We start from the raw sequence: 17,631 nt of genomic DNA on the forward strand, positions 1-17,631 counted from the left end.
ATATATACATGTATATATATATTTTTCTTATATATATACAGGGTGTCCGGAAAATCGAGGCCAATACTTCGGGAAGTGATTCGGGAGCCAAAAAGGAGGAAAAAAGCTAAATAAACATGGGTCTGGAAATAAGTCGTTTCCGAGTTATAACCATTTTTATGTTAAAAAATTGAATTTATTTTTCATAATTACAATCATAATTTATTTCGCAATGTCTCAACATAAATAACTACATGTTTTATTTAAAAATTTTTTTACTTTTTATTTTTTAATTTTCCGGAAATGTCAAACGGATGTTAGACGGATGATCATAGATTTTTTTAAACCCTACAACTTTTTGTCTGAAACATTTTTCTCAAAAATACTTATTTTTCAAAATATTTAAGGAGTCTAGGACTTTTTATACATCCTGTATATATATAATACATATATATGTACAATATAACATAAACAGGTTAAACAGAATTAAATGAAATATAACAGATTAAATGAAATGTTCAAAATGACCATCTTCAGTACGAATGCAAGCCCTTATTCTTTTATCAAAAGAATTCCGAACTCTTTGAAAAACAGTTGGATCTCTCGTTATTTCTTCAAATCCGTTAATTATTCTTTGTCGTCAGTAATATTATTGGGCGTGTAGTCAGAGATCATTTGAATCGAAATTATGGCCAGAGATGGATAAGGCATGGAGGTCCGATTGTCTGATCCCCAAGATCACCAGATATGAATTCACTTGATTTTTATTTGTGGGGTCACATAAAGTCACTAGGTTACAAAAATGCGCCCAACAATATTCGAAGAAATAAAGAGAAATCTAATTGTTTTTCAAAGCGGTCGGAATTTTTTTGATAGAAGAATAAGAGTCTGCATTCGTGCTGAAGATGATCATTTTGAACATTTTATTTAATCTGTTACATTTCATTTAATTCTATTTAATCTGTTTATGTTTATCTAAAAATAATGCAGCAACCATATTTACAAATATCGAAAAATTAAAAAATAAAAAGTAAAAAAAATTTAAAATAAAACATGTAATCGTTTATGTTGAAACATTGTGAAAAAAAATTATGATTGTAATTATGAAAAATAAATTTTAATTTTTTAACATAAAAATAATTATAACTCGGAAACGATTTATTTCCAAACCTAGGTTTATGTAGCTTTTTTTTCCTCCTTTTTGCTCCCAAATTACTTCCCGAAGTATTGGTCTCGATTTTCCGGACACCCTATACGAGGTGTGATCAAAAAGTAAGGTGACTTTTTGAATTTCGCGCGCTCTGTACACTCAAATTTCAAAATTTTTGTTGTTGTTGTGTTGGTACACTCGTCATGATCATATGTTCACAGTTTTGACTATATAGCATGTGTTGTTTTTATGTGAGAGGCATAAAGGTTAGACTCGTGTTTGCGTGCTCGGCGATTTTTTGCTGTTGAAAATAATGGAGCAGAGAGTTTGTATTAATTTTTGTGTAAAAAATGGTATTAAGTGTTCAAAAACTCTTGAAATGTTGACAGTGGCGTACGGTGAGTCAACTTTGAGCAAAAAAAATGTTTATAAATGGTATAAGTTATTCCAAGAGGGCCGAGAAAATGTTAACGATGAACCTCGCTCTGGACGCCCCAGCACGTCAAAAACCGACGAAAATGTTCAGGAAGTGAAAGAAATTGTGTTGAAAAATCGTCGAATCACGATTAGAGAAATAGCTGATGATCTTAACATATCGTTTGGCTCATGCCAATCAATTTTAACGGATGTTTTGGGTATGACACGTGTGTCAACGAAATTCGTTCCAAAACTGCTTAATTTTGATCAGAAGCAGCGTCGTATGAACATCGGCCAAGACATGTTGAACGACGTCAATGATGTGTCCTGATCTGCTCAAAAGGGTTATAACTGGTGACGAAACATGGAAAATTGAAAAGACCCATGAAAGGACGAAGATTTGCGACGATTGAGGAGATTAAGGCTGCATCGCTGGAGGAGCTCAAGGCAATACCCAAAAGTGCATTTCAGAAGTGTTTTGACGACTGGAAACAGCGCTGGCACAAGTGCATTGTATCAGAGGGGGATTATTTTGAAGGGGATAACATAATTTTGGATGAATAAATGAATATTTTTTTATAAAAATAAAAAGTCACCTTACTTTTTGATCGCACTTCGTATATATAATATTGTGTAATATTCAAATCTGTAATATAATTTTATTTAAAGGCATACTTTTTAATGAGTGTGTGTGTGTGTGTGTGTGTGTGTGTGTGTGTGTGTGTGTGTGTGTGTGTGTGTGTGTGTGTGTGTGCATATTTGGTTTTATAAATCCCTCTTCCGTAAATTTGTTTGAAATTGAATCTAAATTATATTTAAATATCTATAAAATATATAATATATAACTAAATAATATATTAAAAAATCCAGCTACAACCGTTATCGACATTTCTTATTTTCTATTTGCTGAGTTTTCATTACATAGAAGTGTTTTTTTTTACATTTGAAAAATTTATCACTATATTTTTACAAAATTTATTTACAATTAATTTTATTTGAATATGTAATTAAATAATGATAAATACAACGTAAACTAAATATAATGTGAAAAAAATATTAAATAATCAATTTTATCTCTCAAAAAACCCCTAAAAACCCAATAAAACCCCCATAAAACCCAGTGGGTTGAGTTTTTTTAAAAAAGCCCGAGTGTGTGTGTGTTTTTTTTTCCAACCCAAGTGTGAAGTGACATTGTTGTTTTTTTGTTCAATTATTATATTATGTTCTCAATGTTTCCTGTCAACTTTTGTTTCGAAGGATTATACTATATTAGAATTATTTTACTGTAATGTTTAATTATATTTGCTTATTACTCTGTTTAACAATCAGTATCGTATAATTTTTCTTCACAGTTTCGATACTACCACAATATTTTTATAGCGATAAATTCGTACGATTTCATTATTTATATTATCATCTATCAAACAACTTTATTAATTTTTTATGATAAGGCACATAATGTGGGGATATTTATGAGAAATAACTGAAACAAATCAGTTACTTTATTGCAGTCTTACTTTGTATATTTACAATAAAAAATTTGGAAATATTTTGTATTTTGTATTTCAAATACAAATTTTAAAAGTATTTTGCATTTTGTATTTTAAATTGAAAAATCGTAAGTATTTTGCTTAGGGCTGGGCAAAATACATCATTAAAGTATTTGAAATACAAAATATTGGCAATCTTAGCATTTTAAATACAAGATACAAAATACTGACAATCTTGTATTTCAAATACTAAGATTGTCAGTATTTTGTATCTTGTATTTAAAATGCTAAGATTGCCAATATTTTGTATTTCAAATACTTTAATGATGTATTTTGCCCAGCCCTAAGCATCGTTAATTAATTATCATAATTTACTAAGAAAAACGTGCAGAGAGCATATAATTCTCATTTGAAAGTATCGGTTCGAAACACATAATATGAGATTATCGCTTCGCAAATTTTATCCGTTAAAAGTGCACACTCAGCATGAGTTCATGACGGAAATGTTGATTAAAATGACGAATGATCTCCCGAATATATCAATTGCTCAAGTGTTCACCATCGCTATGGTTTCTTTGACGTTGTTTCTAATGTTGGTTTGAAATTAGTACAGATTTTAATACATAGCGAAAATAATGCTTATGTTCTTTTTAGCATCTTTCAAGAGAATCATGTAAGAACTTTTCATTAAATGTAATGTTGTCAAAAGAGATCATTATTATTATATCGCGAATATCTACAGCGACTGATGGAAGATTTGTCAGTGAATACGATATAACGCAATAATACGATGTATGGCAATACGATTGTCGAATGAAAGACAGTTTCGTCAAGTAAACTCCGTGCGACCATACCTTGTTATGGTGTATCATGTCGATAAAAATGCGATTGTATATACTAATGCAGCGCAATATAAATACAAATTTTATATATGATAATGTTATTTGTATAATAAATTTCCCACAGATTAATTGAGTTAATTAAAATACCTAATATTTTATTATATATAGTAAACAAAACAACGCATCTAAAGAACATTGCGATATGTATAGACGTCGTATAGATATTTTATCTACGCAATATCATATAATTCCCTCGAAATGTGCTGTGCAAGTACACACATGCCTGTATGTGTCGTTAGGACCAATCATTTTTTACCAGAGTTATACATATAATCACGGTAATTCATTATTTCCTCGATAGAACTGATACGAATGATAGAGATTTTAAACCGCTTCTGCAACGAGCGAAGCATACTGCAATACATTAGCTGGTGAGTAAAATTATTTATTAATTATTTAAATATGTAATTATTTATTATTTTTTTCAGTATATAACTGTGAGCGTATTTAGTATACAATGACTCTAGTGAGTGAACATTTATTATATTTTACTGTACATAATCAATTACTCATTGTGATATGAATTTTGTACTATATATCTATAGCAATTAAAACATTGATTTGACGCTTCTAATCGACAGAATAAGAATATACGAGTAGTGTAAAACACGATAACTAACATTGTATCGTTTAATAATATAGCATATAGTATATATCAGATATGCTGAGTAAAAGTCTTGGGGGATTATTATATTATACCTGCATACAGTCAAGAATGAATTTTGACATTTATTACATTTATTACATTTGATTTAGAGATTTTAGATACGCGCTTACTGCATTTAATGGCAAATTCGCTGTTAATTCGAAGTAAAATATCTAAAATGTCTTGATAAAATTAATACTTGTGTATATAAAAAATAACATGTAGACTAGTAATAATCAATTGGCGAATAAATGAATGAACGAATGATCGATCATAAGAACGGACGAATGAATGGACAGGCTTGTCCTTGACAGCCGAGTATCTGTAACCTGGCACTCTCGAAACAGTCGCCAAGCCGTTTGCTTACGCTTTAGCTTTGCCGATCCTGTAAACACTCTTCCCTTTCTTTATGTACTATAGACCTTTGCTATGTATATAATATTTATACTTTTAATTTTGTTTTATTATTTAGAAAATTCTTGGAGGCAAAATATTTTCAGAGAGCTAGAATAAGATAAAGATTTATATGAATTATACTAATGTGCATAATATAGTATGTACACAAATAGACGCTATACATATCTTTAAAATGTTGAAATAAGATGTAATAAAATTTAGTGTAGTTAAACTAGTAATTAGTTTTATTTCATAGAAATCTCTTTTTATACAATATATTTTTTCTATCTAGTCGGATTTAAAGCTTATGCTTAAAAATTTGCTTTAACAATAAAATAAGAAAATTCAGCAAATAACATGTTATTACGACAATACTTGGATTGACTGCGACCAGTTAATCCAAAAAGTATAATAAACGCGTGGGTAATAAGACGCAATAAATTAAAATAACATTTCCGCGTATATATATTAAATATATATATATATATATAAATTCCAAAGAATGTATGTATGTATGTATGTATGTATGTATGTATGTATGTATGTATGTAACGCGAAGTAATGCACAGAAGTCGGCCTCAATGCCTCGCGAGTCTGAAAAGAAGAAGGAAGGGGTAGGAGGTGGTCACTAGCCAGCCCTCCTCTCGCACTGATAAGAAAACGTCGCGCGTAGATGGGTATAGAATTCGCGCGATAACAACCACACCGTGCCACGCCGCGTGGCGATTTTACTACTCCCATACTTTTCCCTAGCATGATTCGCGCTGCTCCTACCACCGCATGAGGCAGTAGGCACCGAGACCGACTCTCCCCTCTCGAATCACCACTCCGCTCGCGATCACAGTTCGAATTGGTCATTCTCTCTCTCTTTCTCTCTCTCTCTCTCTCTCTCTCTCTCTCTCTCTCTCTCGCTCTCTTTTTTGCTCTCCTTCTTGCTCTCGTTCTCGTCTCGTCCTACTCTTCGACCTATTCACTCCCCTCTTCATCTTTCCTTGTCTCTACATTCGTTCTCGCGGTATCTTCGTCTCGCCTTCGTTCACTCAGCTCGGGCAACTCGCTAGCAAACTCGGATCGCTTCGGCCATCCGCTGAGGCCGCAATTGCTCGCTCATTTTCCGTCTCTCTCGTTTATTCTCCTTCTGTTTCTTTTTCCCTTTTGTTTTACCGTCTTTTCTCTAGCTCTGTTCCTCTACCTTTCATTCCATCTCTTTTCCTCCTCTTGCTTCGTTTGCTCTATGTACGTAATATACATGAGCCTCGCTCCCGATCATAGAGCAGTGGTGCGAGTTCTCGTACAGCCAGCAAAAGTCCGGATCTTAATTTTCGTCTAGTCGCCGATTGCGGTGTACACACAGCATCTCTCAATCGCTCTTCTCTGCATCTTCCGTGCGCGACAACGAAAGGACAAACAACGCGTGAATCCTCCGTAGGTGAGAATGTCGTAGTCGCAGCCGAGAATAAAGTGCCAAGTCTCTAGCTTATAGTGCCAATTCCAGATTGACAAGCAGCTGTCAGACAAGAAGCGGGAACGCAACGAAGGATAAGCACCAAGTGATCTCAAGAAAAACGAGTATAATCACGAGATGAAGAGGAGGAACGACGACGATGGCAAACCTGTGGCCAAGTACCGGCACCGCGAATACGGTGAGTATCACTTCCACCTTTCGCGATCTCGCGTGCTCAGGGAGGGTAGTTGAGAAAAAAGGATTCTCTCTCTCTCTCTCTCTCTCTCTCTCTCTCTCTCTCTCTCTCTCTGAATCGATCTCGAGCTGTTTGGCGACGCTTGACGGCGCGCGTGATCGATCGATCAGCTTGTGATCGCAGGCAAGCATCTCCGAACGTGCTCCGAGATGTAAAAGGGAGCATGTACACAGTGTGTCACTAAAGCGCTCAACTGAGCCGGTGGTCCGCGAGTCACTGGAGGCCAGGGGCCGGTCGTGAAGGATGTATATATGTTGGATATCAGAGTGATAACGCTGCCCCTGGTTTTGCGATAACGCCCACCGGTATGTGCATACTGCTGGCTGATACAGCCATCAGTTGCATTCAGCTTCGTCGCATCCGTCGCGAATTTCCTTCCGACACCTTTCGACGTTATGCTATAAGTAATGACAACAATTGTAATATGTAATTCCGCGATTGTTATTTTGGAACTAATTACAAATGTATAATTGCGCATGTAATTGTTTTTTCGATCTTATAGGTTATTATCTTGGGAAATAAAAAGTTTTGTGCTAAACAAAAGCGCTTCATTTTAACAGTCATATACTTAATTTGGGCACAATATTAACATTTGCACAAGTCACGTTTCTTTTACGACAATTTTATATTCTGAATTACGTATGTGTGGCTACAATTCAGTATCATAAATATTATTTGAGAGTAATATAAAGATTTCACTTAATTCGAGGTAGTAATCTAGAATTAAGAAGCGCGCTATTTAATTGCTTCATACTTGCAAAATATAAAAACAACAAGTTGCATCTCTCATAAATTTCTCTTCAACTATTTTTGAGTAATATTGTTGAGAAATCGCCGTAATTGATTCTTTTGTAAGATTTTATTCGGACCGACAAGAATTAAACACTAAGTATAAGAATATTCAAGCCTATGACGGTCAAAGCTAGATCTTTTTTGCCTAAACAATTCCCAGTGAATTATCTACATCCTATATATGTACATGCATATCAAATTTTTATTCAATAGTTATTCAAACTAAGCGCCGAAATTTTTCCGGACTCTATCTAACGCAATTAAACTACTGCACAAGTTAAATTAAATTGACAATGTGCTGAAAAAAACCTTAAATAAATTTATTTCGAAAAATATTACCTCTGCCGGGACTTGAACCCGGACCTCTTGTAATCCGTACGAGCGTCCTAAGCCATTAGACCACCGAGGCCTTAGTAATATTCTTTGCAATAACCAGTATATGTAAGAACAATAACGCTTGTTGCAGGCAGCGTGTATAACCAATATAATAAGATTTTATTCGGACCGACAAGAATTAAACACTAAGTATAAGAATATTCAAGCCTATGACGGTCAAAGCTAGATCTTTTTTGCTTAAACAATTCCCAGTGAATTATCTATATCCTATATATGTACATGCATATATATCATATTTTTGTAGTTATTCTAATGGTGGTAAGATCTAACGGTGGTCTAATGGCTTAGGACTCTCTCGTACGGATTGCAAGAGGTCCGGGTTCAAGTCCCGGCCGAGGTAATATTTTTCGAAATAAATTTATTTAAGGTTTTTTTCAGCACATTGTCAATTTAATTTAACTTGTGATATTATTGCACTAGTTTAATTGCGTTAGATAGAGTCCGGAAAAATTTCGGCGCGCAATTTGAATAACTACAAAAATATGATATATATGCATGTACATATATAGGATATAGATAATTCACTGGGAATTGTTTAGGCAAAAAAGATCTAGCTTTGACCATCATAGACTTGAATATTCTTATATTTAGTGTTTGATTCTTTTGTATTTATTCATCAACAAATTGATTTTATTAAATACAAAATATGTATCGACTAATTTAATTTCGTTACGATTATGAAATGGGTTAAAAAAAAGTACCCGTTCTTAAATCGGCCCTGAGAAGCTGGATTTTTGAAGATATTATGTTTTTGACGAATAATGCAATTATGAAATTGTATTCGTACTTAGTTTGATACAAAATTTATTATTATTATGATAATTATTAATCCAATCGTATCTTCTACTAATTTAATTTACGATAATAGTTGTTGAGGTTTTCTCGTCATCACCTGTGCGAGCGTAATGACCGTTTATGATCAACTACATTTATTTGCGGTTTGTGGTAGATAATTATATTACTACGGCAATCAATTTTATATATATATATCAATACCGCACAATAATTATTATTAATAAAGACAACAAGCCACAACAAGCTTTTGAGAACATGGTATCTTGATGCTACTGATTATAACTCTCTCTCTCTCTCTCTCTCTCTCTCTCTCTCTCTCTCTCTCTCTCTCTCTCTCTAAAGTAATACTTGAGTTATTATATACATTTCATAGGAGTTATTCATAGGAGGCTGTTACATATATCGGTACTTTTGCATAAATATTTGTACGTAATTTTTAGATATAAAAAATACGGTCTACATTTATGTATATATTTTTATTTTGATACAGTGCTTTAAAAACATTATTTTATTTATTATCATAGCTTGCTTACATAGAAAAATAGAAAGTTGTATCGTCATTCCTGGCAGATAGTATTTCGCTAACGATATCATTAGGAATCGTTCTATTATCCTATTCTGTGCTAATACAAACGCATCGCTAGCACCTGTAACGGTCACTTTGACTATTCCCTCGAACAGTTGAATTTTATCGGTTCGATCGTCAGGGTCGCCATTATTTCTATTTAAACACTTGCTCGCTGCGTCACATGTCTCCTGAGTCACTCCAGCGCGTGTCATTTCGTGATGTTTAAAGACAAACCGCCACCTTCGATTGCTTTTTTGATTCAGAAAAATTTGTTTCTTATTTATGATATACCCATCGATTGTCATACTTCTTGATTTAAAAGAAATAGGTACGTAAAAATGATAGAAGAATAAACGAAATATTGATTTTTCTGATATACACATAAAAATAACATGAGTATGACTATTTCTGTAATCACTTTTATACATATTGAAATATGTATATGACAAAGCAAATTAAAAATTTTTCAAAATTACCTCTCTTGTAGAATTATTATTTACGTGATATTAAGTCGCAATAATTCTTATATAGAATATCGTACGGAATTTTAGAATCCAAGCATATATGTATACGCGTATTAGAAACAATTCAGATATCAATGAACGAAAGATTATTACACTTTGGTTGCGTTGCTGTATCAGGATCCTATATGAATCATACATGCGTCTATACAAATGGACCGTTTGCTTTTAATACCACAATGTAATAAGATAAACTATGACATCCGTTTGTTTGGTCCCTATCGAGCTAACAAAACTACAGGAACGTTGACAATCCTTTCTTTGTTCGTCAATAAACTTCCTATTTTGTTTCGTCACTCGCACTTTCATATTAGTGTTTACTAGATTTTATATTTTTGTTAAAACTTTAATAATTATATTAAAACAATTTTTCATATAGGTCGATTTTGCGCCACGTCCCTGCAAACATTCAAACGAACATGCCAAGATAACGAAATATATTTTATATAAAGAAGGTAAAGTTCGAAAGATCTTATCGCGTCGAGTCAGACGATTTCGTACGTTTATTTCGTAACTAGCTTTACGTAAATACGACGAAAGTGCAAAATGTCAAGTCGTCCATGCGAGATGTTTTTAGTTTTCATCAGATAAAGGTTTACAAAAAAACATTTCTTGTAAATTTCCATTATTTTTTGTAGTAAATTTTAGTTTTTATACTAACTATATATATATATAAATTATGCAGCCATTTGTTTATGATATATTCGATTTAATAATTTGATATTCATTTTTACATTAAAATTATGCGGACAAAACTTACATCGCGTTAAGTTTTCTATCGGTTAAGTAAAAGAGGAAATGTACGGCAAATTCATTTCATAGCAAAAAACAAGTAAGCGTAAAAATTGCTCTCTAAACTCAGAAACTCATAAACTTTAAATGGCTAGTAATTTTTCAAAGACCAATTATATTATTACATAACTCATTCCAATATTTATTGTTCAAATAGTCCAAGTTTGAGTTTGAATTTAAAGAGAGATGTAATTTTCAAAAAATTCTTTATAAATAGATATCGGAAAAATTCAGAGACGCGATCGTTCTTGTTGTCTACCAAGTTGCCTTCGTTGAAGGTCTGGATTTGCTGTACAGTCGGGTACTTGTGCCTGCGCCTGCGTCGGGTTCAACGTGGCGAGGTCACGGTGCCGCACAAAAGTCATGGTTCACGTAAACCGATGTACATTAAATCATCGCCATCGTATCAATAGTAGTCTTTGCCGTCATCCTCTGCTACATCGCCTTCGTTCGTCGAATGCATTGGCGCACATATAGAGTAAACTGTATAATTTAATTTTTCTGACTATTTCTATTCAAGAAAGTTGCAACTAAGACTAAATTTCGAAAATAAAATAATTGATTAAAAATATGCTAGAATTAATTTGTAAAATGTTCTGGATATTATCTGAGGTGATAAAAGTTAAATTGTTTCATTGGGTCAAATGGTAAAGGGAGTAATGGGCTGATCAAGTTATATGATTCAAGCTGTATATTGAAGTTATAACCTTTGTGTCGATTGCACGGATTATAATTAACATTGCTTGATAAGCGATAGTGCATTCTTCGTCCTAGCAACTATTCATACCTCAATCCTAGGCACCTATCATGGAACGAAATCGGAATGGATTTCGATCGGAATTATTCAATTATTACCCTAGATATCTATTGTGTTTTCTAGGGAAAACGGAATAATTCCGATCGGAATCCATTCCAACATATTTCATGATAGGTACCCTGAGTGAATTTATGATCTTCGTGTCGCACGACATTTGTCTTCTCGATCTCAACTCGCGCGATGCAGATCAGTTTGTACATTTGATAAAATATGATTTAGGTTAAATTTAGGTTGAAAAAATGTTTTATAAAAATTGTTACTAAATTAAACAATCGCGACAACGCAGAATATCATTATTAAAATTTATGCGTAATGTATCTTGGAATCTTTACGCGATATAATCGAAATGTTTTCGGTGTATCAAAGGAATTACCTATTAGTTATGATATTTATTAATAACCAAATACTACAAACATTCATAATTTTCTGCACTTTATCAAATTCTATAAAAAATTAGCCACTGCAAATAATAATTATGGCCGGTACGGTGGAAGGCAAATGGCTCGTTATATGAAGAATTATTTAACCGATAAAAATGTGATAGAAAAGTAGAAATAAGCATATTTTTAATCTTCAGATAAACTAAACAACCGATTTGGTTATTTTTAACATAAGTAACTATAGTCTTCTTGTGCTGCGATAATAATTTTTTATTAACAATAAAATTTCTCTTTAGTTAGACAACATCATTAACCCAGTTGAAGTACGCGCTATTGTGTTATTGGTCTTTATCATTTTATTACCTCCTCCGGTCTAGTAACACTTACAATTTTGTATCATATGTAATGTATTTTGTGTCATTTAGAGTGAATAATGTAACATATCTCTCATAATTGCCGTATAAATGATATGCGTTAGCATATTTTTCACAATATTTATAAGAGACAGAGATATTAATAAGGAAAGCTAAAAAGTTTTTTTATGAAATAGCTATGAAATAACCTAACATAATTTTTTAACTGTAGAGATTTCGATGTATAATTTATTTTCCATAAACGCTCTACGAACTATGATGGTTCTAAGTCCATCTACGTTATCGGATGTTTTATACAACCAAGACTGCAGTCTTACGTCACGGTCATAGTACACAACAATAACCATGTGATTTATTCATATTTCATGCTTTTTCTGTCTCTACATATTTATTATGTTAAAAGATCCTTATTTTCACGTTATAATGGTTGATACTGCTCTATAACAATAGCAATTTAATCTAATCGATAGCATCTTGACAGTCTTGACACTATTTGAATTAAATTTTGTCCGTGAATCTTAAAATGCAAAATATAGAGGATTTGAGTAATAATCACAACAGTAAAACTAATAAAACTTTTGTTAATTAACATTTACATTAAATTATATTACAATTGTAAATATTAATTTAATTATACAGTATATTGTTATGTTTATAAAACTCTCCTATATGATTGCGAGTAAGATCGTTTGTGTTATTGAAATTAGTATTGTTATAATTATCAAGGCAAGATAGCAGGTCAATTGATAAATTAGATAGAAAAATAAGTTTAAAGAAGAAAGTTGAAAAGAAGAATTGTATACTACGGATGCTCCAAAATGGCCGCTATGGTGGAAGGCGAATGAGGAATAAAGTTCTTCCTACTATTTAGCTCCGCCTTCGTTTAAATTTTCCTGCTAACCAACTTTTATGTTGATCATTTCCGTCTCTATTTATTAATTGGCAAGCATTCCACAAGTTGTTTATATATGATTTTGTTAATATATATTACAAATATATTATAAATTATGTATATTACAATTTATAATTATATTAATGTTTAACCAAGTCGAATTTTTATAAATCTAATTTTATGAAATTGTTCGAGGTGATGATAATTAACGTTCAACAAAAATATTATGTTTAAATCAGTCCTTATTTTTATATAATTTAACGTTTATCTACATTTTATATTTAATTTTCTTCAATATCGTTGTGTAGTATCGTTAAAAATTTGCAATTGATTCATGTTACATATTAATTTTTAAATTATATATTTTAAATGGCACTAATGTCATTTTGTAAGTAGCTTTAAACAAAGATTATAAATATTGTATGTTATGCATACCTCCTCAGAATTCATCAAAATGTTTTTATCCATAGTTACTATACCATGTCTCTCTTCCAACCTTATTTTTAAGCTCGTCCCTTATCGCACGACCGTGAATTATGCTTGTTTTGCCATCTTTCTACACACTATTGCACTTGTATCGGGAAAACGACAATAATAGGTAGCTGGTGTCCCGACGTAATGGAGACGAAAAGATAATACTGCACTTCACCCAAGACTAAATGCCCACTTTTTTGAAAAGAAAAAATTTTCTCATAAACTGGAGTCAACATTTTAAACACAATAAGAACTGTTAGAAGCTCTTTTCAAAGAAAGCATTAAAGGAAAACTAATCTTTGCATTAGTTTCGGGAGATTACAGAGATCTTTTGTGTAGTTATGTTTTTCTTAAATGCACTGTCTAGACAGTAGCTTTAAAGGAACGAATTTTAAACCAAAGAATTATTGACATTGCCAAGTATAAAGTTTAATTTAAAACTTCTATTTTGTTTTATAATTCCTTTGTATAATAAACCTGCATATTTTTTTTGAAGTTCCGAAAAAATGGAATTGTTATTAGATAAAATAACAACTTTATAGAGAAGAATATAGAAGGAATTTTGACATTTTGTAAAAAGTTAATTGATATTTTGACAGCTTTGTCGGAATTGCTATTTGTGTCATTTAGTTCAAGGAATCGATTTACCATATGGAAATTTAACGTTGCTCGTTATGTAAGGACAGCTAATATAGTTGAACCATCGACAATGAATAGCGAATTAGGAATAATTCATGCAAGTTTATTTTTTTATTCTCTATTTTAATAATGCTCTATTTTAAATATTTTGATAACGATTTTCATTTTTCCTAAATGGTATAAAAATAATGTAGATTGTTCCATTTTTATAATAGTTCGATTTTATAATTTTCTCGATTATATCAAAAATTGAAGAGTTCATTTCTATCATTCCTGAATCGTTTCATAATTATTCATAAATATGAAAGTTTAAGTTATGAAAAGCTTCATAACTTAAGTTCACTTATAATCTTCATTTATTGTAAATATAGATTTAAGACAATTTGGCAAATAAGCTTTTCAATTTTACCTAGAAATTGATAATCAAAGTATAGATTAATAGAATAATCGATATAGTTCGTAGCCAAGTTAAAAATACTTCCTACACAGGCAGAGTTTTTCAACCGGTGTATCGCGATACACCAATATACCGTAAAGGGTCTCCAGAAAATTATAGAGAAGGTAAAAAGAAGCGAAAAAATTTTGAAATCAGTAAAAAAGCGAATGAGATGCAAAGGAAACAATGTTTCAAAAATTGTGAAAATTGTTTAAATTGTACATGTTCACTCTCACAAACACATTTTAACCAAAGCGATATCATTATAATAAAATCACTTTTCAAATAATAAAATGTTTGTGAAAAATAAAAATTTTGTAACTTTACTTTTTATTTCTAGATATCATCTTAGCGGTATCTGATAAAAGATCTATGCTGAGTGCTGAAGGGTGTGCATGTAATGCGATGTAACTCGAGAAATTTAGCTTGTTATTCAATATGCCATAACTAAAAAAAAGTTGAAAATATTCTATAGGAATTTTATTAGTTGAGTGAGATGGAGAGAGGGAGAGAGAGAGAGAGAGAGAGAGAGAAAGGGAGGGAGAGAGAAAGAGAGTATCGAAAGGCTTATTTCACACTGCAGGTAGTCGTCGCTGTTACGTCATTTAGGGCCTACAGTAGGCATTGTTTTCAAGTTTCCTGAAACGGCTATGCGTGCAGAGTTCGTGCAAGTACAAAACGTCTTAGGCCGTTGCATTTAACGATACAATGACCGTGGGGTGGGTTATGCGTAAGTCAACATACCGGGTGTCACCGGAAAGTAACGTGGAACACTAGTGTCGTATGATTATTTCAAAATAGCATTTGATACTACATTCTAAATTCACTAAAAATTTAATTGTTTCTTTATCCTGTGACATTTCTCATGTAAATCCTGTTTAGGACATTCAATATACAAACTAATTCATATTAAAAATTATGACTCTAAATGCGAAATATATATCTAATCTAACGTCTTCCTCTCAAAGCTATTATACAGTTACATTCAACACTTACACACCCAGAATGTTTAACAGTATTTTAGAATATTTAGTAAACATTTAACCCGACAAATCAACGAAATCATATGCGAATACACTGTGTAAACAATGAAATCTATAATGCCCAATTTCTTCACTTCTAGATAACTTTATCCAAGAGATATCTCCCCGATTACAATGGAGATATCTCCTGGATAATAAGGTTATCCGCAACTTATCTGGAAGTGAAGAAATTGGATATTAATCTGGTTCCAAACTAAGTAGCAGTGAAAATGAAATAACTAACGCCGTTTTCACGTGACGAAAATGTCATTAATTAATAGAATGTGATTATTTTATTTTTTATAATTTCAAAATTGAAAAATAATTTTCAATTAATTTTATTTAACTATTTTTCATCGAGCTCATGGCAGTGGATGCGTGAATATCTTATTTACGCGTTTTATTTATTCCTCATGCAACAGCAAAATAATATTGCTTTAATTACTATTACGAATGATGATAAGCTAGCTATTTCGTAACACAGATAATAGCGCAGGAAAGAAATCATGTCTATTTGATCTTTAGCGAAAATATTTCGTCCGGCAGATATGTTTAGCTTAGCGAACCACTTCCTTCAACGCGGCATGATTTCCGCCGATTCATTTCCGCTGCAATACTGTATTTCTTTTTCTTTATATCTAACTGATAGCGATAATATTAAGTATATCAATAATGAAAACGTATCTTTATCGGATATCGAAGAATTAGATGTTCCAGTTAGAAAATTAGAATTCATAAAAAAAATATATATCATTTCGATTGATTTATTAGATAGGAAGAGAGAAGGAGAGAGAAACTTTTTGCACCATCTTAACAATAATTCACACGTGCAAATCGCTGTTTCACAAACGTGGCAATTTCACCGGGAAGCAAACCGGTGACACAATTCAGAGACACGTTTCTTGCTTTCGCAATCGCTCGAGCACGCTCGAGCATTGTATGTATACATGCATGTGCCACTACGCGCTTACTCTCTTCCTATGCGTTTTCTTCCTCTTCGAGATCGCGTCTTCATTTTCGACCGGAAGTCAGTCTCCTCGAAGACAGACTTCCGCGACAGGTTTCGCATCGAATTCTCCAGATAAACCATAGAGCAGGAGAGAGAAGAAGAGAAGAAAACACTTTTATTAGGTGATCTAATGTGTACGGCGTACTGTATCGTCTGCAGCTCTCGCGGTGACTGATTTCACGAAATGCCGAGTGCGTGATAATGCACACACAGAGAACGACTAAACGTCGACGATATCTGGCTTATGCACTGGGTTTTATCTTGGTGGCGTGCCGCGCGAAATGGTGGGTGGCTATCTATCGGGCCCCGGTGTACCAGCCGCGAGCGATAGGACTTATCTCACGATATACCGGTGCCTGACGAAACCTGACTTGAGTTAGGGGCATTATGAACACCCGATCGACATACGATTTCGCGCAGTGTGTATCTTGGAGCTGCGAATAGCAGAACGTGCGTATATTTCCTTCCGATGTACTAATTATTGGAAATTCTCCCGAAAAAAACGTTCTAAAAAATATTCATGTATATATTCTTCATTCATGTGCAAAAAAATCCCTCTGTGATATTAGTTTTCCAGAATCAAGAGTCTCTCAGCCGTAAGAAATAATCCTAAATTGCCATTTCGCGGCATCCATGTGATGATAATGGCCTTTGTTTAATTTACCATCTATTTTTACTAGGAAATATGGCATTAATCATATTTCTTTTATCTCAATAAACAGTGTATTAGCATTACATATTGTGTGATTGTCTGCATATCATGCGGTGTACGAATTGAAATATAAAGCAAGAAAAGTTGGACGGCTATAATTGTTATTTTTACTAAGATAGATAGTGCATTTTCTGCATGTAGATCGTCGACGTTGTATATATCATGTTTATAGATGCAAATGAAGGCTTTAAATTTTGTCAACCATCTGATTTTTGCTCATGTCAGCTGTCTGACATATCGCATGTAAGAAACATATTCTTATCAGGGAAACTCGTATCTCAGAGAAATTCGTATACTTTTGCACATAGATATTTCTACAAATATATATATAT

The 17,631-nt window shown here is 32.6% G+C and overlaps 1 protein-coding gene across 3 annotated transcripts in view; it reads left to right on the top strand.

Moving 5' to 3' along the window:
- Nucleotides 1-5,486: 5,486 nt before the first annotated feature.
- Nucleotides 5,487-17,631, top strand: part of LOC108759389 (box A-binding factor) — a 59,665-nt gene continuing 47,520 nt past the window's right edge. Inside the window, exons 1-2 of one of the 3 annotated variants that reach the window (XM_018504822.1) lie at nt 5,487-6,409; nt 6,457-6,623. In XM_018504822.1, the coding sequence (XP_018360324.1) occupies nt 6,563-6,623 (61 nt within the window). In that variant the 5' untranslated portion in view covers nt 5,487-6,409; nt 6,457-6,562. The remainder of the gene's footprint in view (nt 6,410-6,456; nt 6,624-17,631) is intronic. The other 2 variants (XM_018504821.1, XM_018504820.1) reach the window with 2 other exon arrangements.

This window comes from Trachymyrmex cornetzi, unplaced genomic scaffold (genome assembly GCF_001594075.2).
Source record: "Trachymyrmex cornetzi isolate Tcor2-1 unplaced genomic scaffold, Tcor1.1 scaffold182, whole genome shotgun sequence".
NCBI lineage: Eukaryota > Metazoa > Arthropoda > Insecta > Hymenoptera > Formicidae > Trachymyrmex > Trachymyrmex cornetzi.